This window comes from Rana temporaria, chromosome 3 (genome assembly GCF_905171775.1).
Source record: "Rana temporaria chromosome 3, aRanTem1.1, whole genome shotgun sequence".
In the NCBI taxonomy this organism is placed as follows: Eukaryota; Metazoa; Chordata; class Amphibia; order Anura; family Ranidae; genus Rana; species Rana temporaria.
Window position 1 is genome coordinate 191,996,756 of NC_053491.1, and position 22,684 is coordinate 192,019,439.

At 40.9% G+C, this 22,684-nt stretch overlaps 1 protein-coding gene across 1 annotated transcript in view; it reads right to left on the reverse strand.

Annotated features, from left to right (window-relative positions):
• Window positions 1-264: 264 nt before the first annotated feature.
• KCNMB4 (potassium calcium-activated channel subfamily M regulatory beta subunit 4) overlaps window positions 265-22,684 on the reverse strand; it is a 116,895-nt gene continuing 94,475 nt past the window's right edge. The window contains exon 3 of the mRNA XM_040344006.1: window positions 265-817. Within this exon, the coding sequence (XP_040199940.1) occupies window positions 649-817 (169 nt within the window). The 3' untranslated portion in view covers window positions 265-648. The remainder of the gene's footprint in view (window positions 818-22,684) is intronic.

Here is a 22,684-nt window from a genome sequence, read left to right on the forward strand (position 1 = left end):
TTTATGAATAAAACAGATCAGGAGATGTGAGGCACAAAGGTGTTTGGTATTACTACACCAGCTACATGCCCCCGTCCCTCGCTCAGAACATTGCAGGCATTCCTTATAGGGTGCAAAAAAATACTTTTAACAAATATTGATCGGAAAGACAAGAACTTAAAATTCATTGAAAGAGATTACATATTTCTTAGTGAATTCAGGCTTATAAAATCAATAAATATCAAAGTGGAGAAAATCAAAGATAAAAAAAAAACCCATCAGAGCTAGGACATACAAAAGCACACTTTAATATTTGAGAATTACATGGTACAAAAAAAACTAAATTCTTCTGACTGAGAGTTTACATACCAAATAAAAAATATTTTATCGCAAAGGTGAAATGAAAGTTTCAGCCTGCTTCACTTTCCACTTGGCCAAACATGAGTCATTACATTACTCCTTGTATAACTGCGTCTGTTGTGAGCCTTTCTGGGCATTCATCCCACAGGAAACAGCAGTCTAGAAAAAGTCTGAATAAATATCCTGCCTTTAGCTCGAATCCTCAAATATTAAGTTCAGAAAAATAGAGATGAAGAGGCAACAAGAGGACTATTAGGTAAATGGGGTTTTGGTTTGGACTGAAGCTTTCATTTTTATTTTTCGTTCAATCTATGAATATTTTCTTTTCTGTATAGCCTCTGCTTTAACAGCCAGACTTCTTGCACATATGGTGAGAAGCACGATCAGTACACCCACGATGAAAGTTACTAGTGGCCACAAGAAGCAATGCAGGAGGACATTTGCATCATGAGATCGTTTCAGCAGCACATCTTCAGGCCTGAAAGAGTAAACACACACATGACTTCAGATGTAAATAAACCTCCACAATAAGCAAAATGTGTAAGTAGGCAAATATTGATTTTACCAAAAGCCAAACATTTTTGGTTGGGTGGTACGTACATTCAAAAACACAAAGGATTCCCAGAGCACTATAAAGGACAACAGTAATAAACTCGTTTTAGGCAGAGATGAGACACTAGTTGAATTTCACCTTGAGCTGTGAATCTCTGTAAATGACCAGCTTAATTTAAACATGTACTGGAGCAAACAGGAGCTAAAAGGCTACATACATTTTCAAATGCAATATTTATTACCTTAAGAAAAACACTTACATTTTTAAGTCTTGACCATAAATAGTATTTGTATAAAACCACTATACATTCCTTTAAATGCGGTACAGCTGTTGGACACCTTCAGCTATATAAATCTGCCCTGCTTCTTAATTACCGCTAGTACAATTGCTTTGTACATTAAATTGCAGAGATAAAGAAGTTTATACATTACAATATACATATAAAAGTTCTGAGCATTATAATCTTGTAGATAGGTTAGTCCCTTATACTTAATTAATTGAATACATGGTTTGGAGAGATGTTATGTCTGCAGCTTATGAAACAGATTTTATTTTAGCAAGGCCCCATTCACACCCGGACGTTTTGTAGCTTGAAGCCTGAAGCTACAAAATGCTGTAGGGGAAAATAACAATTATTCTCTATGGAGATGGTTCACCTCTCCACTCCAAAATGCCTGAAGCTCAAACAAGTTGTGGAACTTTTTTTAGGCAGATTACATTTTTCTGCTTTTCACATTGGTGACCTTTTGACCTGTACAAAATCGCAGCAAAAATGCAAACTTTCTGCTTCAAAATGCTACGTCTCAGGTGTGAATGGGGCCCAAAGGGTAGACAAAAGGAACAAATGTGGGATCTGATGGCCCATCATCATCATCAATAGATTCAAGGACTTCAAGCACCAAGCATACTTAGCGGACGGCAAAAAAAAAAAAAAAAGACAAACGCTTCACATAGCCAGGAATGGAACACTATGGTCAAAAAGGCAACTGCCTCAAGATTACCAGTCCAAGAGGCCCACCAAAAGCACTATATGGATACAGCCCTACGCCATGAGCAATGGGGAATTTGAGACCTGCAGAGCACAGTTGAAGCCTTAGCAGGAACCCAAACAATAGGTTGTGAACCAGCACAGCAATCTCGTTCCAGCTCAACTTATTTCACATATAGGAAAATAATAGCCTTAGTCGTAGCTATAACTAAAGCTGTTGGAGGCTGAAATGCATCAGTATAAGTGTTGGAAAATCTTTTTCTTTATTTGAAAAATCAAATATGAGAAGAATTTGCAGTGTATCAATGTATTATAATTGTTTGGGCCCACCAGGGGATCTTCTGGCATTCCCCATAGCATGTAAGCATTGCAGTCTGAGACCCAGGTCAGTGAAGCTTCAGGTACACATGTTTTTAAACAATACCAGACTAGATCTCCCGAAGATAGGTGCACCTCGCTGGAAAGTGAAGAAACACCCTATACTCATTTTCATGTGCTTTGCACCTTTGGTCATATTAGATGTCACATGACAGACAATGGAAGATGAGAAGATTTTATAAACCCCAGCAAGCATCCAATCTGAGAAGAGGTCTAGTTTCTTATTATATTAATTATAAAACTGTGCACCTGCTGCTTTACTTGCCTTTGACCCAAGGTGCAGTGCTTGGACAGCAGGGAACACTTACTTCTACCAACAGTATAACCAAGGGCATAATTAGAAATTACAGGCTCCTGTAAATAGTCCTCGACCCATTACCCAAAATAAAAATGTAAACAAAACATCCATACTTGCCACTTTAAAACTGCCAACACTGTTTCTATTTTCTGATGCTTCCTTTTGACATTGACTATTTATAACGTTTTCAGCCATTTTTTATACACTGTATTTATTGGTGTATAACACTGAAAATAGAGGGTAAACTGTACCTTTGTGTTATACGCAGGGGGCTGTGTAAAGTTTTTTTTTCCCTAAAACTTCCCTCGTAAAGTTAGGGTGCGTGTTATACGCCGATAAATAGTTAATTTCAGCTTACCACATTTATAAAGATACAACATAGACTTTGGCGAATAAATTATCATGGTTAGTTTGGTGCAATAATGTAATTACTTATAATATGAGCCTTCAGTTTTCCTTGTCTAAAATTTAACAGATTTGTTCCAACATACTAAATGTTCCCCAGTTTGCTAAATGTGTTAACGGCTAAGCCATTACAGAGGCAGGAGAGACGCTGCAGTGTGGAGGGGCTGCGGACATACCACTACTGTACATTACACAGGCAGGCTCTCCCAGAAAGGTTTTACTCTATGATGTACAGTGCATCTGGAAAGTATTCACAGCGTTTCACTTTTTCCACATTTTGTTATGGTACAGCCTTATTTGAAAATGGATTACATTTTCTTTAAATTCTACAAATACCTCATAACGAAAACATTAAGTTTTTTTTTTTGCATATTTATAAAAAGAAAAAAAAATACCATGTACATAAAGTATTCACAGCTATTGCTCAGTACTTTGTTGAAGCACCCTTGGCACCAATTACAGCCTCAAGTCTGAGTACGATTCTACTAACTTGGCACAACTATTTTTGACAGTTTGCCCCATTCTTTGCAGGACCTCTCAAGCTCCATTAGGTTGGATAGGGAGTGTCAGTGCACAGCTATTTTCAGATTTCTGCAGAAATGTTCAATCGGGTTCAAGTCTGCACTCTGGCTGGGCCACTCAAGGACATTCACAGAGCTGTCCCTAAGCCACCACTGGGGTCGTTGTCCTGTTGGAAGATAAACGTTAACCCCAGTCTAAGACCCAGAGTGCTCTGGAGCAGGTTTTCATCAAAGATGCCTCTATACATTGGTGCAATAATCTTTCCCTCAATCCTGGCTAGTCTCCCAGTTCCAGCCACTGAAAAAAACATCCACACAGCATGATGCTGCCACCACCATGCTTCACTTTAGGGATGGTATTGGCCAGGTGATGAGCGGTGCCTGGTTTCCACCAGACAATACGCTTGCCATTCAGGCCCAAGAGTTCAATCTTTATTTCTCATGGTCCGAGAGTCCTTCAGGTGGGTTGTCATGTGTCTTTTACCGAGCAGTGGCTTCCGCCTGGTCACTCTACCATACAGGCCTGATTGGTGGAGTGCTGCAGAGATAGTTGCTCTTCTGGATGGTTCTCTCTCCAGAGAGAAATACTGGAGCTCTGTCAGAGTGACGATCGGGTCCTTAGTCACCTTCTTGACTTATGCCCACTACACACGATCGGTTTTCCCGGAGGTCAAAAGTCCACCGGGAAAACAGAGGGGAAAACCCGAGAACCTGCTCGGTTGCTTTCCCCCCCCCCCATGTACAGACAGTTTTCCCGACAGGAAAACTGCCATAACAGCTTTGGTCGGGAAAAGCGGCTGTGTGTATGCTCCACTGCAGTGTTTCCCATAGGAAAACTGCCGATCAAAATAACGCAGAGAATCGCAGCAGGAAAAAAAAAAAAGTTCGGGAAAACTGCTATGGAGCATACACACGACCAAAAGCAAACATGGCAGTTTTCCCGTCGGGAAAACCGGTCGTGCGTACGAGACATAAGGCCCCCCCCAAATCGCTCAGCTTGGCCAGGTGGCCCGTTCTAGGAAGAGTCGTGGTGGTTCCAAACTTCCATGTATAGATGAAGGCCACTGTGCTCATTGGGACCTTCAATGCTGCAGAAATGTTCTGTACCCTTCCCCAGATCTGTGCCTTGATACAATCCTGTCTCAGAGGTCTACAGACAATTCCTTGGATTTCATGGCTTGGTTTGTGCACTGTTAACTGTGGGACCTTATATAGACAGGTGCGTGCCTTTCCAAACCATGTCCAATCAACTGAATTTACCACAGGTGGACTCCAATCAAGTTGTAGAAAAATCAAGGATAAACCAGTGGAAACATGAAGCACCTGAGCTCAGATTTGAGTGTCATGGCAAAGGCTGTGAACACTTATGTACATGCGATTTTCTTCATTTTTAATAAATTTGCAAAGATTTAAAACTTATTTTACGCTGTCATTATGGGGTATTGTTTGTAGAATTTTGAGGAAAATAATGAATTTAATCCATTTTAGAATAAGGCTGCAACATAACAAAATGTGGACAAAGTGAAGCGCTGTGATTACTTTCCAGATGCACTGTAACAGTGTCCCATTAAACATTAAACAGATGGGAAAAATCTAATATATCTTTGGAGCACGGCAAAAGAACACCAAATGGTAAGTTCTTGGGAACAACATTATCCAGTAGATTAGATTGTCCAATTGCTGATGCGTTTCTTGGCACTGGAACTGCACATGGATTTCCCTTCTTGTTCTATTGTCCTACATAGGGAGGTTAATGGGACTAGAGCTTTCCTGTCAGTAGGGGAAATTGGTCCAGAAGACATAATGTGCAATTTACATCTGAATGTTCACTGTCGGCTGTCATCACAGAGCTGCTCCAGGCTCTGGAAGGATCCTGATTAAAATGTCAGGATCTATCCAGATGCCTCGCAAGGAGCTTGCCCAGCCTCTAAGAGCCAGATGCTCCTGCCCCCTAACCAGCCTGGCGCTTCAGTGAGCACTGGATGAGCAGAGTGGAGAATGGTGACCAACAGAGCGGACTAGGAACTTGGCAATCAGCACTCATGTGATCACTCAGTTCCCTGTGTTAGAGTCTGCAGAGGACCGATGCTGCAGTCATAAAAGGTGAACATGTAGGTTTTTTTTTTTTTAATGTAGCCCACACTTCTCCTTTAAATCTTGTCCTTGGCTGACTTTTGTCTACAAAAAAAAATTGACACAAAAGCATTTGATAACATGATTGGTGAACATTTAGTATCCATTTCTGTATTTATAGAACAAAAATCATTAGCTATAAATGTCATATTGCACTACATCAGTTAAATAGCTTGAAAAGCTAATTTTCACATTAGTCAAATGACAGATAGCAGGTATATAAATACAACATTACCATACATTTACTATTTTTTTTAGTAATAAAAGCATGAACAAAGCTTTAAAGGGGATACCATAAACGTTCACAGTTTAATGTATTTTCTTTTCCTTTCAAAGTAAGCGTGTTGTGATAGCATGAACATTTCTTTGTATAAAACTCAAGAAATGTACAGATATTTGCAAGTGCATTTTTTTTTTTACTTTTAACATTTCAAAGAGACATCCCACACAAAAGTGATATTTCGGTTATAGTCGGTGTGAAACGATCTGTTGGCTTTTTATAGCTCTCATCTCCACATCATAATTAAAGTTGGTAAAACAGCTAAATGCACAGTTGAATACTTCTATATTAACTATCTTATTTGTCAAAAGACAAGTCCAGCAGTGACATTTTAGTACTCCTTCCTGCTTTTTGAATAACGAAGGAGCAGCAAGACACTAGTGAAGACATGTATGTGTTCTGCTCTACTGTAAACATGGGTACAGTGTTAGACTGACAGCAATATATAATGCAGTAAATACCCTACTGGCTGACCAGTATGGCTCTTCCAATTCCCTGTACAAGTTCTTTGGCATTGGAATCGAGGGCTTGTACACAGGGGCAGCAGCCTTTGACCCACCTCTGAAAAGAAATCCATGGTGGATCTCCGAGTGGTACAGAAGTGTCTGCAAGGCATTCAGAAGACAATACTGCTGCCTCCTTAATGACTTTTTATGGCAGTTGAACAGAAAATTTTGAATGTCTGAATGCGAGTACTGTGCCACAAATATGAGCCTAGAGCTTGAGTCTCTATTGTAGCATGACCCCATTTACTTGAAAGGGTCACATTGGGCAGCAGGCCTGGCCAAACATGGATTTTTGCCACAGCCTCGAGACAAAGGATCACAGCATACTGTACCTGTATGTGCAACCCCCATCCAGTTGCCCCCAAGCGCACCCATCTGAAAAACCCTAAGGCCTCATGCACACTGGACGTTAAAATAACGTTATAAAAATGCCAGTCTCAGCTTTACAGTGAGTTTTTCAACGTTTTTTTCATTAGCGTTTATTAGTGGTTTTCCACGTTAGCGTTTTTTTGTTGAAGAAAAAATAAATGTTTTTTTTTCCAATGGATCAAAAACGTTATAGAATACTGATAAGTGATGATTTTAAGCGTTTATCAGCGTTGGAGCGTTTTTACAGCTGAAAAACCTCTCAGAACCCACTAGTTTTGGTTTTTTTTTTTTTACTGCTCAAAAATGCCACTGCCCAAAACTGCTGATAACAGCCTGTGCATGGACACATAGGATAACATGGAGAGTTTATGGACTGTAGAAAAAAAAAACATCTACTGTCAAAAACAGCTGCTGTAAAAATGTCCAAAAATATCCTGTGTGCATGAGGCCTAAAAAGGAAACCATTGTTAATTTTGGCTTAGGCATTGTATTTATTAACAAATCATTAAAAAGTATTCACACACACACACTATAATTATATATATATATATATATATATATATATATATATATATATATATATATATATATATATATATATATATATATATATATATATATATATAGTATCACTAAGTAACTGATCACAGCTAGTCTTTCCCACCACTTTCTAGATTGACAGAGCTGCCTCTGTTACTGAAACCCTGCAACTATAAGTGGTAGTGCATAGGAAGGGAAGTGCATAACAATACAATGAGGCCTGGTTCACAACTATGCATTTTTTTGGGCATTTTCAGTTTTGCAGAAACACACTGGCCTCAGTCCCTAGTGGTGTCTCCCTGCTGGAGGTAACACCAGAACTAAAGAACCAGTGGGGGAGAGTGGCTTAAAGCTCTAGTGGAAGCGGTGGTTCCTGAGAAGGGAGGAGCTGAGGTTTCTCAAAAGGTGGCTGTCCTGAAAAATATCCCAAGCTTTTAACATCTCACTGTCGAATCCAACATCTGAAAATAGAAAATCTGAAAATAGAAAAAAAAAAAAGTGTATGGCACAACTACAAACATACCAAGACATGACTGTCCACCTAAACTGAAAGGCTGGGCAAGGAGAGAATTAAATCAGAAGCAGCCAAGAGGCCCATGGTAACGCTGGAGGAGCTGCAGAGATCCACAGCTCAGGAGAATCTGTCCACAGGACAACTATTAGTTGTGCACTCAACAAATCTGGCCTTTATGGAGGAGTGGCAAGAAGAAATCCATTGTTGAAAGAATGCCATTTGCAGTTTGTGATAAGCCATGTGGGGGACACAGTAAACATGTGGAAGAAGGTGTGCTGGTCAGATGAGACCAAAATTAAACTTTTTGGCCTAAAAGCAAAAACACTATGTGTGACGGAAAACTAACAATGCACATCACCCCCACCATGAAAAATTATGGCGACAGCATCATGTTGTGGGGATGCTTTTCTTCAGCAGGGATAGGGAAGTTGGTCAGAGTTGATGGGAAGATAGATAGAGACAAATACAGGGCAATCTTAGAAGAAAACCTGGTAGAATCTGCAAAGACTTAAGACTGGAGCGGAGGTTCACCTTCCAGGACAACGACCATAAATATACAGCCAGAGCTACAATGGAATGGTTTAGATCAATGCATATTCATGTTTTAGAATGGCCCAGTCAAAAGACCAAACCTAAATCCAATTGAGAATCTGTGGCAAGACTTGGAAATTGCTGTTCAGACCAGGGCTGTGGAGTCGGAGTCGAGGAGTCGGAGTCGGGGGAAATTTTGGGTACCTGGAGTCGGAGTTGGCAAACAATGCACCGACTCCTACTAAATTTAGATTGGAATAAAAAAAATAAAAAAAAAAGCAAGTTTAAATGTCCCAATTCACAAAAAGTTATAATTAATGACTTCTCTACTGTAAGAATAAAGAACAATGCATGCAATGCCTCACATAACCGCAAAACGAACACGTTAAGTGACCGTGAAGAAGCATGCTTTTCATGTGCTTCACTATATGGCACGCAACGCACAATTAGGAGCTGCAATACTTATACTTTCCATAGTGTTGTGTTCTGCTTTTACAGGGAACGCATGTTAGAGAACCAGTAAGTGTCCAAATAAAAAAATTCCAATAGGAGTTTTATAAAGCACTAAAAAGAAGTTGAAAAGTATGATCGCTCATCAAAACTTACTGTTGAAGAAGCCATCCTTGTTTATCCAGAGATCGTTAGTGATGTGGCCAGAATAGTTACTGCAATGCCACCCACCCAAGTCAGTGTCGAAAGATTATTTTCAGCCCTAAAAATAATAAAGTCTGACTTAAGAGCCTCTATGAAAGAGGATCTGGCAGAGGCAATTCTCTTCCTTAGAACTCTACATTGAATTGATTTGCATTTGCTAAGCCTATAACTACATTTCAAGATTAATATAAACCATTTCTAGGTTTTACAGATTTTGTTTTTGGTTCATTATAGATTAGCTTTGTTTTTGTTCTAAAACAAACAAATAATGTGGTTTGTATTTTTGAACTGGTAAAGATCCTGTTCCTGATGTTTATGCCTGCTGCTACTATCCAGCCACTTGATTGTTTTCATTGTGTTTGTCTTTTGCTTAAACTGTGCAATACAGTAGACTGTTGGCTTCCCAGCCAGTAGTCCTGTGGTAGGTTGCGTTTCTTTCCCTCAAGGAATGTATAAAATACATTCGCATATTAATACAGCGGAGTCGGAGTCGGAAGTACATAAAACTGAGGAGTCGGAACATTTATCTACCGACTCCACAGCCCTGGTTCAGACTCTCTACATCCAATCCGACAGAGCTTGAGCAATTTTCAAAGAAGAATGGGCAAACATTTCACTCTAGATGTGCAAAGCTGGTAGAGACATCCCCAAAAAGACTTGCAGCTATAATTGCAGAAAAAGGTGGTTCTAAAAAAGTATTGACTCAAGGGGGCTGAATACAAATGCACACCACACTTTTCACATATTTGTAAAACATTTGAAAACCATTTATCATTTTCCTTCCATTTCACAACAATGTACCATTTTGTGTTGGTCCATCACATAAAATGCATTTGTTGTAACATGTGGAAAATTTGAAGGGGTATGAAAACTTTTTCAAGCAGACTTTAAAAACTCTTTAGTACACAGATATTTCTTTCATTATGCAGATATATTTCATATGTATGCAATACAAAAAAACAAACAAAAAAAAAAAACAGTTCAATTATATGTATGCATTTTATTTTTATTAAGTATCTTTTTTGCACGGTTAAGATATTATGCAGGTGCTCAGGAAGGCTATTATCAAGGGTTAATTTCATCCAGCTGGAGAGAGAGTATGCCTTGTGTCCCATATTTCATACCAATAAACATTCTTGCATATAACTTTGTATAAAGTTGAGAATCTGTTCCTTTGCCTAGACACCTGCATGTGTGCTACTGCCGACAAGCCTATGCATTTTTTAAACCGATAGCAGATTTCTAGAACTGTCTGGTGACCTGAGATCTCATTTTCCTCTACTGGGAAAAAAAGCTTTGTCCTTACAACGTAGATAATGTGCACGCTGGCCAGCATTACACAATCTCTTTATCACAGCCACAGCTCCACTTTCATAACACCGCTAGTGCTCAGGCATTAAAAAAAAAAAAAATAATAAAAAAAATGTAATTCTTGGCGGATGATGGTTATGAAAAATATACAAAGAAAAGCTCTTATTTTTGAAAGCAACTCGTTTACTAGAAAAAATTACAAGGGTCCCCTGCAAAGAATCTTCGGAACAACTTGTCCGGTTCTAGTCTTGTTCTGCACATAGTGGTTCCTGTAGTGACGTAGGGGCTCACAGGAGAAGCCATAGAGTGCAGCACAGGACCAACCATCTGACACAAAGCGGAGTTCCACCAAAAAGTGGAACTTCCACTTTAAGCACTCCTCGCCCCCTTACATGCCACATTTGGCATGTCATTTTTTTTTGGGGGGGGGGGGCTTCGGTAGGAGTGGGACTTCCTGTCCCACTTCCTACTTCCACCCGGGGACCGCCTCCTCTCGCCTTAGGCAGCCCCTCCCTTTAGGCGATCTCCTGGGACATGTGACAAGTCACAGGAGATCGCCTGTCCACTCAGAGCGCAGCGCGACACGCGCATGCGCAGTGAGTGCCCGGGTGTGAAGCCGAAAGCTTTTACAGCTGGGTGCCCACACTATGAATGGAGGCACCGGCCGAGAGAAGGGGAGCTCAGGGTCGGCCACGTCGCTGGACCATGGAGCAGGTAAGTGTCGGTTTATTAAAAGTCAGCACCTACACTTTTTGTAGCTGCTGACTTAACAGTAAAAGGCTGGAACTCTGCTTTAAGGCAGGGACACCCCTTTCAGACATTATTGGCAATGCAGGAAAAATTCAAGCAACAGAGTTGTCTTAACCACCTCCCGCCCGCTATATTGTCAACCGACGGGCGAACGGCCCCTCTCTCATTGTGGTACGACGACATCCTACCCTCGTCTCACTTGCACACCTGCGGGGGGCACACGGCACAGTGACCGGTGGTGCACTCTGTCCTTGGGACACACTGTATCCTCGATCTCGGTAAAGAGCCAAATAACAAGGCTCTTTACCCATGTGATCAGCTGTGTTCAATCAAGGAAATGGCGGTTATCAGCATTCCTCTCTTTACACTGACCACGTGTCAGAGGAGAGGAGAACCGATCAGTGGGATTTCCTCACAGGGGAGAGCTGCACAGATAATCAAGTCACGGATGATCAGTGCCCTGATCAGTGCAGCCCCAACAGTGCCCAGCAGTGATGCTAGTCAATGCCCAGCAATGTTACCAATCAGTGCTCATTGGTGCCTGCTCAACAGTGCTGAATATTAGTGCCCTTCAGTACAGTGTCATCAGTGCAGCCCATCAGTGAAGGAGAATATTTTTATAAGACATTTTTTTGGTCTTTTTTTAAGCAAAAATAAAAACCCAGTGGAGATTAAATACCACAAAAAGAAAGCTCTCTCCTCTCTCAAACAAAATGCAAAACATTTTGTTTGGGTACAGCGTTGCATGACCAAGCAATTGTCAAAGTGCGACAGCGCAAAAAAAATGAAAATTGGCTTGGGCAGGAAGAGGGTAAAAGTGCCCAGTAGGCAAGTAGTTAACAAAGTCCAGTACACACAATATTGGGGGAGCTTCTGTTTGCATTCTACAAAACAGAAGATAAGAGTATATAAATCCTTGATATGACAGGTAATAAAACAATACAGATAAAAGACCATAGCAACAATTTAAAAGATGGCCATATGTTCACTGGAAAACCAGTAGGTACAGTAAAGACTTTAGTGCATTTTTAGTACAGATTAACCTTTAAAAACAGATAGTGTATTGATTTTATACATCACATGTTAAATAGATCACCGATATTAGGGGTATAAGGCAGTTATCCTCAAACGCAGAAAGAACTTTAGTGCAATATATAAAAAAATTCTCTTAAATAAAAAAAAAAAAAAGCCGTTGCATAAGCATAACAGAAAATGGCATTAATGTGATATGTTAGCAGTTCTATTTATCTGCTGCCAAACGTTATAATTAAATACCACTGTATAATCGCCTTGTGCTTTCCAGTCAAGAAAAATCCATTAACCAGTATTGCTGTAAATAGATTTTCTTCTGCATTTTCATTCACAAGGAAATTATCAGTTGGTATGAAAAAGTCAGTAATAAAATCAGTCTTTAGCGAACAGCCAGGGTATTTAAAGATCTGGTCTGCACACATGACCCCACGCATTGCAGATACTATAGTTCATAGGCAGCTTTATCACAGTAACCCATTTACGAAAGTTAAAATTTACGTGAAACATTAAGCTCATTGACAAATTTGTGCAAGGTAGGACAAGTCTAAATGTGAAAATATAAGGAATACCTTTTATAAAAGTTACCTGAATATTTGTGGAGGGTCCCAACTCCCCTTTATGCCACAAACATCCATACACCATATAAAAGTATGTATATACATTTTTGTGAACATATACAGTGCATTCACAAAGTATTCAGACCCCTTCACTTTTTCCAATAGTGTTATGCTCAAGCCTGAAACTAAATTTGTTTCAATGCTTTTTTTTTTTTTCTCTCTAAATGAATCTACACTCAGCACTCCATGACGACGAAGTGAAAACAGAATTTTAGAAATGTCTCAATTTATTAACCACTTGACCACAGGGCACTTAATCCCCCTTCCTAACCAGGCCAATTTTCAGCTTTCAGTGCTCTCACATTTCGAATGACAATTACTCAATCATGCAACACTGTACCCATATATGACATTTTTGTCCTTCGTTTCCCCACAAAAAGATTTATTTTTTTGGTATTTAATCACCGCTGGGGTTTTTTATTTTTTGCGCTGTATTTAAAATGTATTTTTCTTCGTTTTTCGTTATAAAATTTAGCAAATTAATAATTTTTCTTCATAAATTTTGGCCAAAATTTATACTGCTACATAGCTTTGGTAAAAATAACACAAATTGGTGTATATTATTTGGTCTTTGTGAAAGTTAAAAGAGCCCACAAGCTATGGTGCCCATCTCTGAAAATGTATCACACCTAAAGTACTGACAGCGTATCATTTTTTGAGACCCTAACATGCCAGAAAAGTACAAATACCCCATAAATTACCCCTTTTTGGAAAGTAGCTATTCCAAGGTATTTAGAAAGAGGCATGGTGAGTTTTTTGAAGTTGTTATTTTTTCCCCACAATTCTTTGCACAATATAAAAAAAAAAAAAAAAAAGTTTATTTTCACAAAATTTTCATATTCGCAGGTTATTTCTCACACACAGCATATGCATACCACAAATTACACCCCAAAACACATTATGCTATTCCTCCAGAGTATGGCGAAACCACATGCGTGAGACTTACACAGCGTTGCCACATACAGAGGCCCAACATGCAGGGAGCATCTTCAGGCGTTCTGGAGAATAAATTACACATCTAATTTCCTGACTACCTCTAAGGCCTTGTACACATGGTTGGACCAAACCGATGTGACTGGTCCGTCGGACCGTTTTCATCGGTTCACCTCTGAAGTGGCCCTACGGCCTAATATGTGTACACACCGTCAGTCCAAAATCCGATCGGGTCAGAAGGCGGTGACGTCAAACACACAACTTGCTGAATAAAATGAAGTTCAATGCTGCCGACAACTTGATTCTGTGCATGCGCGGGTTATGAACCGATGCTTTTCTGTACATGTGGGACGATAGCGTGCAGTGACGTCACCGCGTTTACACAAGGAGGAAGGGCTCCTGTTTCATGCCGGCCGGCATTTGTTTTTATACGCTCGATTGCACTTTACCTGTGTAAGTAGCACTTTTATCTTTTAATAAACCCGCTCTGTACATATTACACTATGTTGCGGTCTCCTTTTCTATATGTGGCATATCGTTGGGCCGCCCGATACAGTCTTAGAAGATTACCCCACGTTAAACCTGGTCATATCCCTCCGTGGATTTCCTGATTGTTTGGCTTATGCTGCATCTTTGATCCATCCTGTGCTACGATTCCTACCCTGGATATCCTGCTGTGGAATATAGATAACGCTGTTATTTATTTACCCTCTGGTAAGCCTCAGTCCATGTGGTGGCGGTTCACATAATCATCAGAGCACCGGGTGTTGTCTGTTCTGGATATTCAACTGTCTTTGGACTTTATTATTACGTTTGTATTATTCACAAAGGACTTGATTGCTGTTATTTAAAAGTTGGCGCGTTTTTTTACTTTTTTCTTTATATGTTTGTGTTAGGTCACGTGATTGCTGCCTTCTTTATTTCATAATCACAAAATATTTTTTGGTTAGCGCAATTTTTCTTTTCCTTATCCTTTTCTGTATTAACCATTGGTTTGGTCCGATGGGGCAGCGGTCCATCGGTTCGGTTTTGAAGCATGTTTTAAAATTTTGGACCGAAGGAAAACAGAACGATGGCCTATACCAGGGATATGCAATTAGCGGACCTCCAGCTGTTGCAGAACTACAAGTCCCATGAGGCATAGCAAGACTGACAGCCACAAGCATGACACCCAGAGGCAGAGGCATGATGGAACTTGTAGTTTTGCAACAGCTGGAGGTCCGCTAATTGCATATCCCTGGCCTATACACACGGTCGGTTTGGTCCGATGACTCTGAACTTCGGTTCATTCTCATCGGTTTGGTCCGACCGTGTGTACAAGGCCTAAGGCCTCGTACACACGACAGAGTTTCTCGGCAGAATTCACCGAGAAACTCGGTCAAAACCCGGATTCTGCCGAGAAACTCTGTCGTCTGTACAGTTTTGGCTCGATGGAGCCGCCGAGGAACTCGACGAGAAAATAGAGAACATGTTCTCTATTTTCTCGTTGTCCTCGTTCTTCTATGGGAGAAGCCGGCCCGCCGAGCTCCTCGGCGGCTTCATCCCAAAACTCGACGAGGAACTCGACGTGCCAAGCACGTCGAGTTCCTCTGTCGTGTGTACGGGGCCTTACACTTTCCATTGTCCTGGTGCTCCAGGGCCTTCAAAACACCCCAAAAAATTACCCCATTTTGGAAAGAAAAACACCCCAACGCATAATCTATGAGGCATAATGAGTCTTATGAACAGGTAATTTTTTTCTACACATTCTTGGAAAAATGTGGAAAGAAAATTAAAAACGCATTTAAAAAAAAAAAAAAAAAAATTGTCCATTTATACAATATTTCTAACACATAGCATGTGCATACCAAAAATGACACCCAAAATAGATTTTCCTACTCCTGAGTATGGCGATACCACATGTGGGAGACTTTTCCCTAGCCTGGCCACACACAGAAGCAGAGTACGGCCGGGTATGGCTGAGCATGGCCGAGCATGGCTCAGTATCGCCGAATACGGCTGGGTACTGAGTATAGCTGGGTACAGCTGAGTATGGCTGGGTACGGCTGAGCATGGATGGATGAGTATGTCCGAGTTTGGATGGCTAATACAGAGGGAAGAATGGATGGCTGGATTAGGCTGCAGTTGTCACCGAGCAGCGCTGTGGGCACTAGACATCCAGCCCACAGCACTGCTGCATCCGATCTCTTCCCTTTCACTGTATTGAGAGGAACCGGACATGACGTCAGTTTGTTTACATGTCATCGCTCCGTCATTTGACGGAGCGATCACGTGGTAAACGGCCACTGTCAGCGGCCATTTACTGTGATGCCCAGAGGACCCGGCGGCCACGGATACTCCTGTGTGCCTGCCCCAGGGGGTGCGATTCTGGGAGGACATCAATTGGGGGATTTTTTGCCATTATTTTTTTGGAAAAACCTCTCAAGCTCAGTCAGGTTGGATGGGGCCCGTTAGTGGACAGCCATTTTCAGGTCTCTCCAAAGAGGTTCAATAGGGTTCAAGTCAGGGCTCAGGCTGGGCCAATCTAGGATATTCACAGCGTTGTCCCCAAGCCACACCTGTGTTGTCTTGGCTCTGTGCTTCGGATCATTGTCATGTTAGAAGGTGAACCTTCGGCCCAGTCTAAGGGCCTGGGTGCTGTGCAACAGGTTTTAATAGAGGATATCTCTGTACTTTGCTCCATTCAGCCTTCTGTCAACCCTGACCAGTCCCTGCTGCCGAAAAACACCATCACAGCATGATGCTGCCAACACCATGCTTCACTGTTAGGATAGTACTGGGCAGGTGATGAGCAGTGCCCGGTTTCCACCAGACATAACATTTAGAATTGAGACCAAACTGTTCAATCTTGGTTTCATCAGATCAGAGAATCTTGTCCCCCACAGCCTTCAAGTCCTGCAGATGCTTTTTTTGCCAACTCCATTCGGACTTTCATACATTTTTAGAGGCTTCCGTCTAGCCACTCTGCCATAAAGCCCAGGTGGGTGGAGGGCTGCAGTCATGCTTATCTCCACACAGAATCTCTGGAGCCCAGTCAGAGTGGCCATCGGGTTCTTGGTCACCTCTCTTACTAAATCCCTTCCCCCCCCAATTGCTCAGGCGACCAGCTCCTGGAAGAGACCTGGCTGTGCCAAATATCTTTCAATTGAGAAATAAATAAATAATCCAGTCTAAACTCTGCAGACAGTTCCTTTGACCTTGTGGCTTTTTCAGGTACAGTGTGCAACGCCAGCTGTGAGGCCTTTTATAGAGAGTTGCGTGCCTTTCCAAATCATTTCCAATCAAGTTAATTTACCACAGGTGGACTTCAGTCAAGTTGTAGAAACCGCTTAGCAACAATACAATCTAGAAAAAATGAGAGGCACCAATGTGATATTTCAATTTTTCATTATATATAATAATAATAAAAAAAAAAAAAAAGTGACCACTTGGTTGTACCGACATATAAAAAAACAAAAACAAAAAAAAAACTCCCAAATCAATTTGGGCCACATTGCTGATAACACCTGAACAATGTGCATGGTTACACTTCCAAAAGGAAATAGTTTATATGCTTATGCCAATTTGCATCTTGAAGATCTCTTCCCCTGCATTCACGAACGCAATATTCAGCCATATCTTTTTTTCAACCAAACTAACAGGCATACCCCACTTTAAGTACACTCACTTTACATACACTCGCGTGTAAGGACATACCCGCAAGTATATGTAAAGTGCCTTACAAGTACCGTACAGGCATTTTGCAGCCGCAGTAGAAGAAGCTGAAGCTTCAATCGCATAGCCCACCCTGTTCCAGTGTGCCCCTGACACCCCCACTATAAGCTTCTGAGACACCCCACTACACCCTAAAAGTGAAAAAAGGTATTGTTTCACTTTAAGTACATTTTCATTTTACATACATGCTCTGGTCCCATTGTGTACTTAAAAGTGGGGTATGCCTGTACGCAACAGATGGTTCCTTATCAGCTGGACACAGCCCACAGAAGAAAATTTCAACCATATACGCCCCTAAATTTTCCTTGGATTTTAAAATCTGGCTAATCTGGAAATAGGAAAAAACGGTTTCTGGAAATTTATAGGTCTCAGGTCCAGGGCAAGATGGCAAAAAGATAGCAAGCCTGTCCCAGTAGGTCACCTGCTCAGCCATCATGCCCACCGACTTGGCCAAGCTCCATCCGCTAGTGTTATTTTCAGGCAAACCATGATCTCTGGGAAAACTGTCCCTGCATATAAATCCCACAATTCATGCCTTAGGAAAGTGGCTGCCATTGAGCAGGACCTTACACATGGAAAGTAAGGAACCAATGCAAGGAAAAAAACAGGTGAGCCAATGTGGGTGTTCGATTAGGATAATATTACAGAAGATGCAGACAAAACCATGAAACGGGGTGACAGGAGACAAGGGAACATACATTTCAAAGCTTTATATATGCGGAGGAGTTAAACCCCATGACAATTTCTTATGACTTCTAGGGACTAGGCTATTGGGATATAAATTTGTGTTTGTCGCATTTGCTGTGGTCATTCTCCTGCTGGATATCTTAATCAGATTTATCATTACTGTTGAGAATGCAATAAGAGATAAATTACTGGAGGTAGATCTTGATGCTGAAGTACACAAAAATGAATGAGAACCAGCTTACCAGGCTCCAGCAAAAAAAAAAAAACAAAAAAAAAAAAAAACCCATGTGGGGTACCAGAATACGTGGGAACAAAGACGGCATGACATGAGAAAAGGGTGGTGAAGGGCTCTTATGACACATGGAACAACATGAATTGGAAGGCATGTAATTTCAAAAAAGAACACTAAAAGGTTCCCGTTTGAAAAAAAAAAAAAAACACACACACACAAACATGTCATAATACTTGCCTCCACTGTGCAGCTCGTTTTGCACACAGTGGCCCGATCCTGGTCTTCTGGGGTCCCTCGGCTCCTCCTTGCAAGAACCAACCCCCTTCATGGGAGCTCTCTCGCATGGGGGTTAGTTGTTGCAGGCGCGCTACAGCTAATACAGCTGATGGCTATAGCTGCAGACTGTATCACTCGGCCCTGCCCCCCGGCGTGCCGCATCACTGGATGTGATTGACAGCAGCGCAAGCCAATGGCTGCACTGCCATCAATCTATCCAATAAACGGCCAGACTGAGTGGAGAAGAGGACGTCAGGGGCAATCGCAGAAGGTGAACGGGCTCAGGTAAGTAAAACGGGGGGGCTGTCATTGCCAGGTTTTTACAACCCCTTTAAGCAGAACTGCACAAACCTACTAAATTTTCCAGATTTCAATGTGGGGGGGGGGGGGGGGTCATTCAATAAGGCAGTGCAAAGAAGAATGACATTCAAGAGCATGTAAGAATGACCTGTAAGAGCACTAGCCCATATCGCCCAATAAGAAATTATTTCTTAAGCTGAACTTTTAAGTGGTCACTGTTCCTTATCACCCTTTTATTTAACCATGTACCATGCATGATCATGTATGCAAGATTCAAAAGCTAACCATGTAGACCATGAAGATGTTAAATGCGGTCTACAGAATAAAAAAAAAAATATTCCTTCGGAAAAAAAAAATAAAAAAATCTAGCAGGCAGCAGATGCAGGAAGCTGTTTTCTCTTATTTTCTAATTAGATATGGAGTATATCAAATTGTCCACAGAAGTGAATAGTGTAACTGTGGCAACAGATAATTTACTGATTTTCATGCTGTGAGGTGAGCTTATCTTGCAAAGCTACTGGAGACAGAAAGTTATTGCACAAAAACACTATTTTAGGCAGGGTCTGATTATCATACAATTATACAACAACTCATAATGGCTAAATCATGAATAATCACTGCCTTTAAAATTCAGAGTGTAAATGTTTTAGTCATTACTTAGAAGTGTATATATGTGTTTATGCCTTGCAATCTATGCCATGCCTAGACACCGATAGATATATTATTTAACATCATGACTTATTGATGCATGGTAATGACGCTGAACTTACGAGAAGGTCATAATTACAGAGGGACAGACATCGAATTATAAACATATGTAGTTCTAAATGCAAGCGACTCTGACACTCATTACTTTCCCTGATTCTACTGCCACTCAAGTAATTTTTTTATTTTTTTTATGTTAACTTTTATATAGTAAATCTCTAGGCAAGAGCTTAAAGTGATACTAAAGTCTCTTTTTTCATTTAAAAACAACAAACATGTTGTTATGCTTACCTGCCCTGTGTAGTGGTTTTGCACAGAGCGGCCCAGATCATCGGGTCCCTCTTCAGCACTTCTGGCCCCTCCTTCCTGCCAAGTGCCCCCACAGCAAGCAGCTTGCTATGGGGGCACCCAAGCTGAGCCGCTGCTCTGTGTGTCCATTCAGAATCTCAGCCAATGAGGAGGGGAGTCCCTGGCAGCGGAGACTCTTGTGCAACATCACTGAATCGAGGTGGGCTCAGGTACGTATTAGAGGGGGCTGCTGCACACTGAAGGTTTTTTTAATCTTAACACAGGGTTCCGACTTTAGAACCCCTTTAAAGTAGTTTTTATTGTCAACGTCTCACGTTTGGGAGGTACATTTTTTCCATCTATTGCCCTGTGTTGGCAGCAAATTCTATAAGCTTTGGCTGACTCAACACACAAGGGAAAAAAAAAACACCAAACACCAATAAAGCACAGCAACAGCATAGTTTGAAGAGGCCCTTCAAGACAATATGTCGCCAAAGCAAAGATATTAAAGTGGACGTAAACCCGATTCATTAAATTTTAGCTGGGTACATATTTGTAGAGTTTTCTCATCTCTCTCCAAAGCACTGTATACTGTAGCTGTCTCCTGCTCAATAGCTCTGTTATCAGCCTGATAACTTCTCACACATTCTTTGAGACAGGAGCCTGAAGTGCGTGTTGGGGGAGGTTGCTGTAGATTAGCAACCAGCTTGCCGTCTCAGAGCAAAGATATACACATTCCTTTCTGCCTTTGCCTATGAGGAGAGGGGGTGTGTACCTTTCCTCCAATCAGCTGTCTTGTTTGTATTCCCAGGCTACTCTGCAGTGTTAACGAGGAAGAGAAAAGTTTGCAACACGAAGAGCACTTTCTAAAAAATATATACAGATGAGGACAGCAGATATACAAGTAAAACTTATATAGGGAGATTGGTTTAATCTCTGTATCTGAGTCTGTTCACTTCACTGGGTATATGTGAGGTTTTACATCCACTTTAAAAGATGATTTTTTTTTAAAGCAAATATAGATACTGTAACTCAGTAATCAATACTACATCATTAAATGCGCTTTTTAAATTCAAACAGTGCAAGTATCTGAATTTGACCCTGTGTCAGCCTCCGGCAGTCGCTATACACCAAGGCTAAAGTGTGAGAGGAAGAAGCAGCACAAGGAGCCAGATCAGTTCCTGTACTGGCAAGCCACATGTTGATAGAAAGACAACGTGAACAAAAATACGAGTTCATCACTGTGTTGCTTCTCTGTCAGCGTCCAGTCATAGACTAGAGCAAGTCCAAGAGGACCTTGGTTCAGAGGAACTAAATTGAATGGTGCTGGCCTTAAGACATTTAGGGGCAAAAATAAGTACGGCATGGAAAAGCTTTAGGTTAAAAAGGGGATATTGCAGCAAAAGTTGGTTTACTTTAGCCATGAGCTTTAATGGGCAATCTTCGTGGTTGTAAAGGGGGTGAGGAGTGCTTAAAGCGGAAGTTCCACTTTTGAGTGGAACTCCGCTTTAATGTATTCTATGCATGAAGGTAAAAAAAAAAGCTTCTGTGCTGCAGAATCCCCCCAGCACCCCCTTATACTTACCTGAGCCCCATCTCGATCCAGTGATTTGCACAATAGAAGCAACTCTCCCAGCCATCTCCCTGCTCACTGGTCAGATTAATAGCAGCCAATGAAAGCTGTCAATCACACTCCACTAAGGGAGTGGGGGGCATGCATGGGCTGCCCTGTCTTTGTCAATTGACAGAGCAGTTTGGGAGTAAACCCCTACGAGTGCACCCATAGGAAGCAGTTTCTATGGGAGCACTCGCTGAAGAGAAGGAGCCAGAAGTGCTGGTTTAAAGGTTTAATATCACTTTAAAATATACCATAAAAGAGAAGTATAGGGTCCAATTTCCTGGCCATTTCCTTGACATGCTGGTTGTCTGGCTGTGCCTGGGTTTAATATTCTGAGCCATAAACTAGAGCTGAACGATTCTGGTCAAAATAAGAAACTCACGATTTTTTTGCTTCGAATAAAGATCATGATTCTCTCAGCACAAAATCTTTCACATTATATAAAAAAAAATATATATATATATATATATATATATATATATATATATATATATATATATATATATATATATATATATATATATATATATATATATATATATATATATATATATTTGGGCTAACGTTACGTTTTTTTTTTTTTTTACATTTTTTTTTTAAATTCCCCTGTAGATGTCCTTGAGGACAAAACACGTAGGGCAAGGTTCATCACTCCCCAAATGCTGTTTTTTTTAATATGTGATCACTTTTAGTATTAATGTTTGTTGGTTTTAATAAACCTACTCATTGTTTTGACCTACACTATTGGAGCCCCGTTCCCCTTTTTTCCATATCTCGTTGTGGGATCCAAGTCTGAGAGGGGTGCTCTATCCAACCGGCTGCCTTGAACTGTTGGAGAGCCACAAGGCCTTTTGGAGTGTTAACTGGAGATCCTGGGTTCCTTCCATCATCTTGGCCACGCATCGATCTGCCGATCCAAGCTCATATGATCTGCTGTCGCTGACATACTGGTCCATCAGATGCGGTAAGGTTATCCATTCTTACTACATTAGAGAGGATTGATGTCTCCATTGGATGTCCTCCTGTTCATAGAAGAGCATTATTTATTCCTTTGGATTTATGCGCTTGCTTTGGACTAGATCTAGGTCCCTGGACTAGATCAGCCGTCACCATTTTATGAAATTTGACTTCTTTATTTTTTATATTGAATGATTACCATCACGTGGGACTTTTTTCATTTTGTTTTGAATGATTTTACAAACATCCATTTTT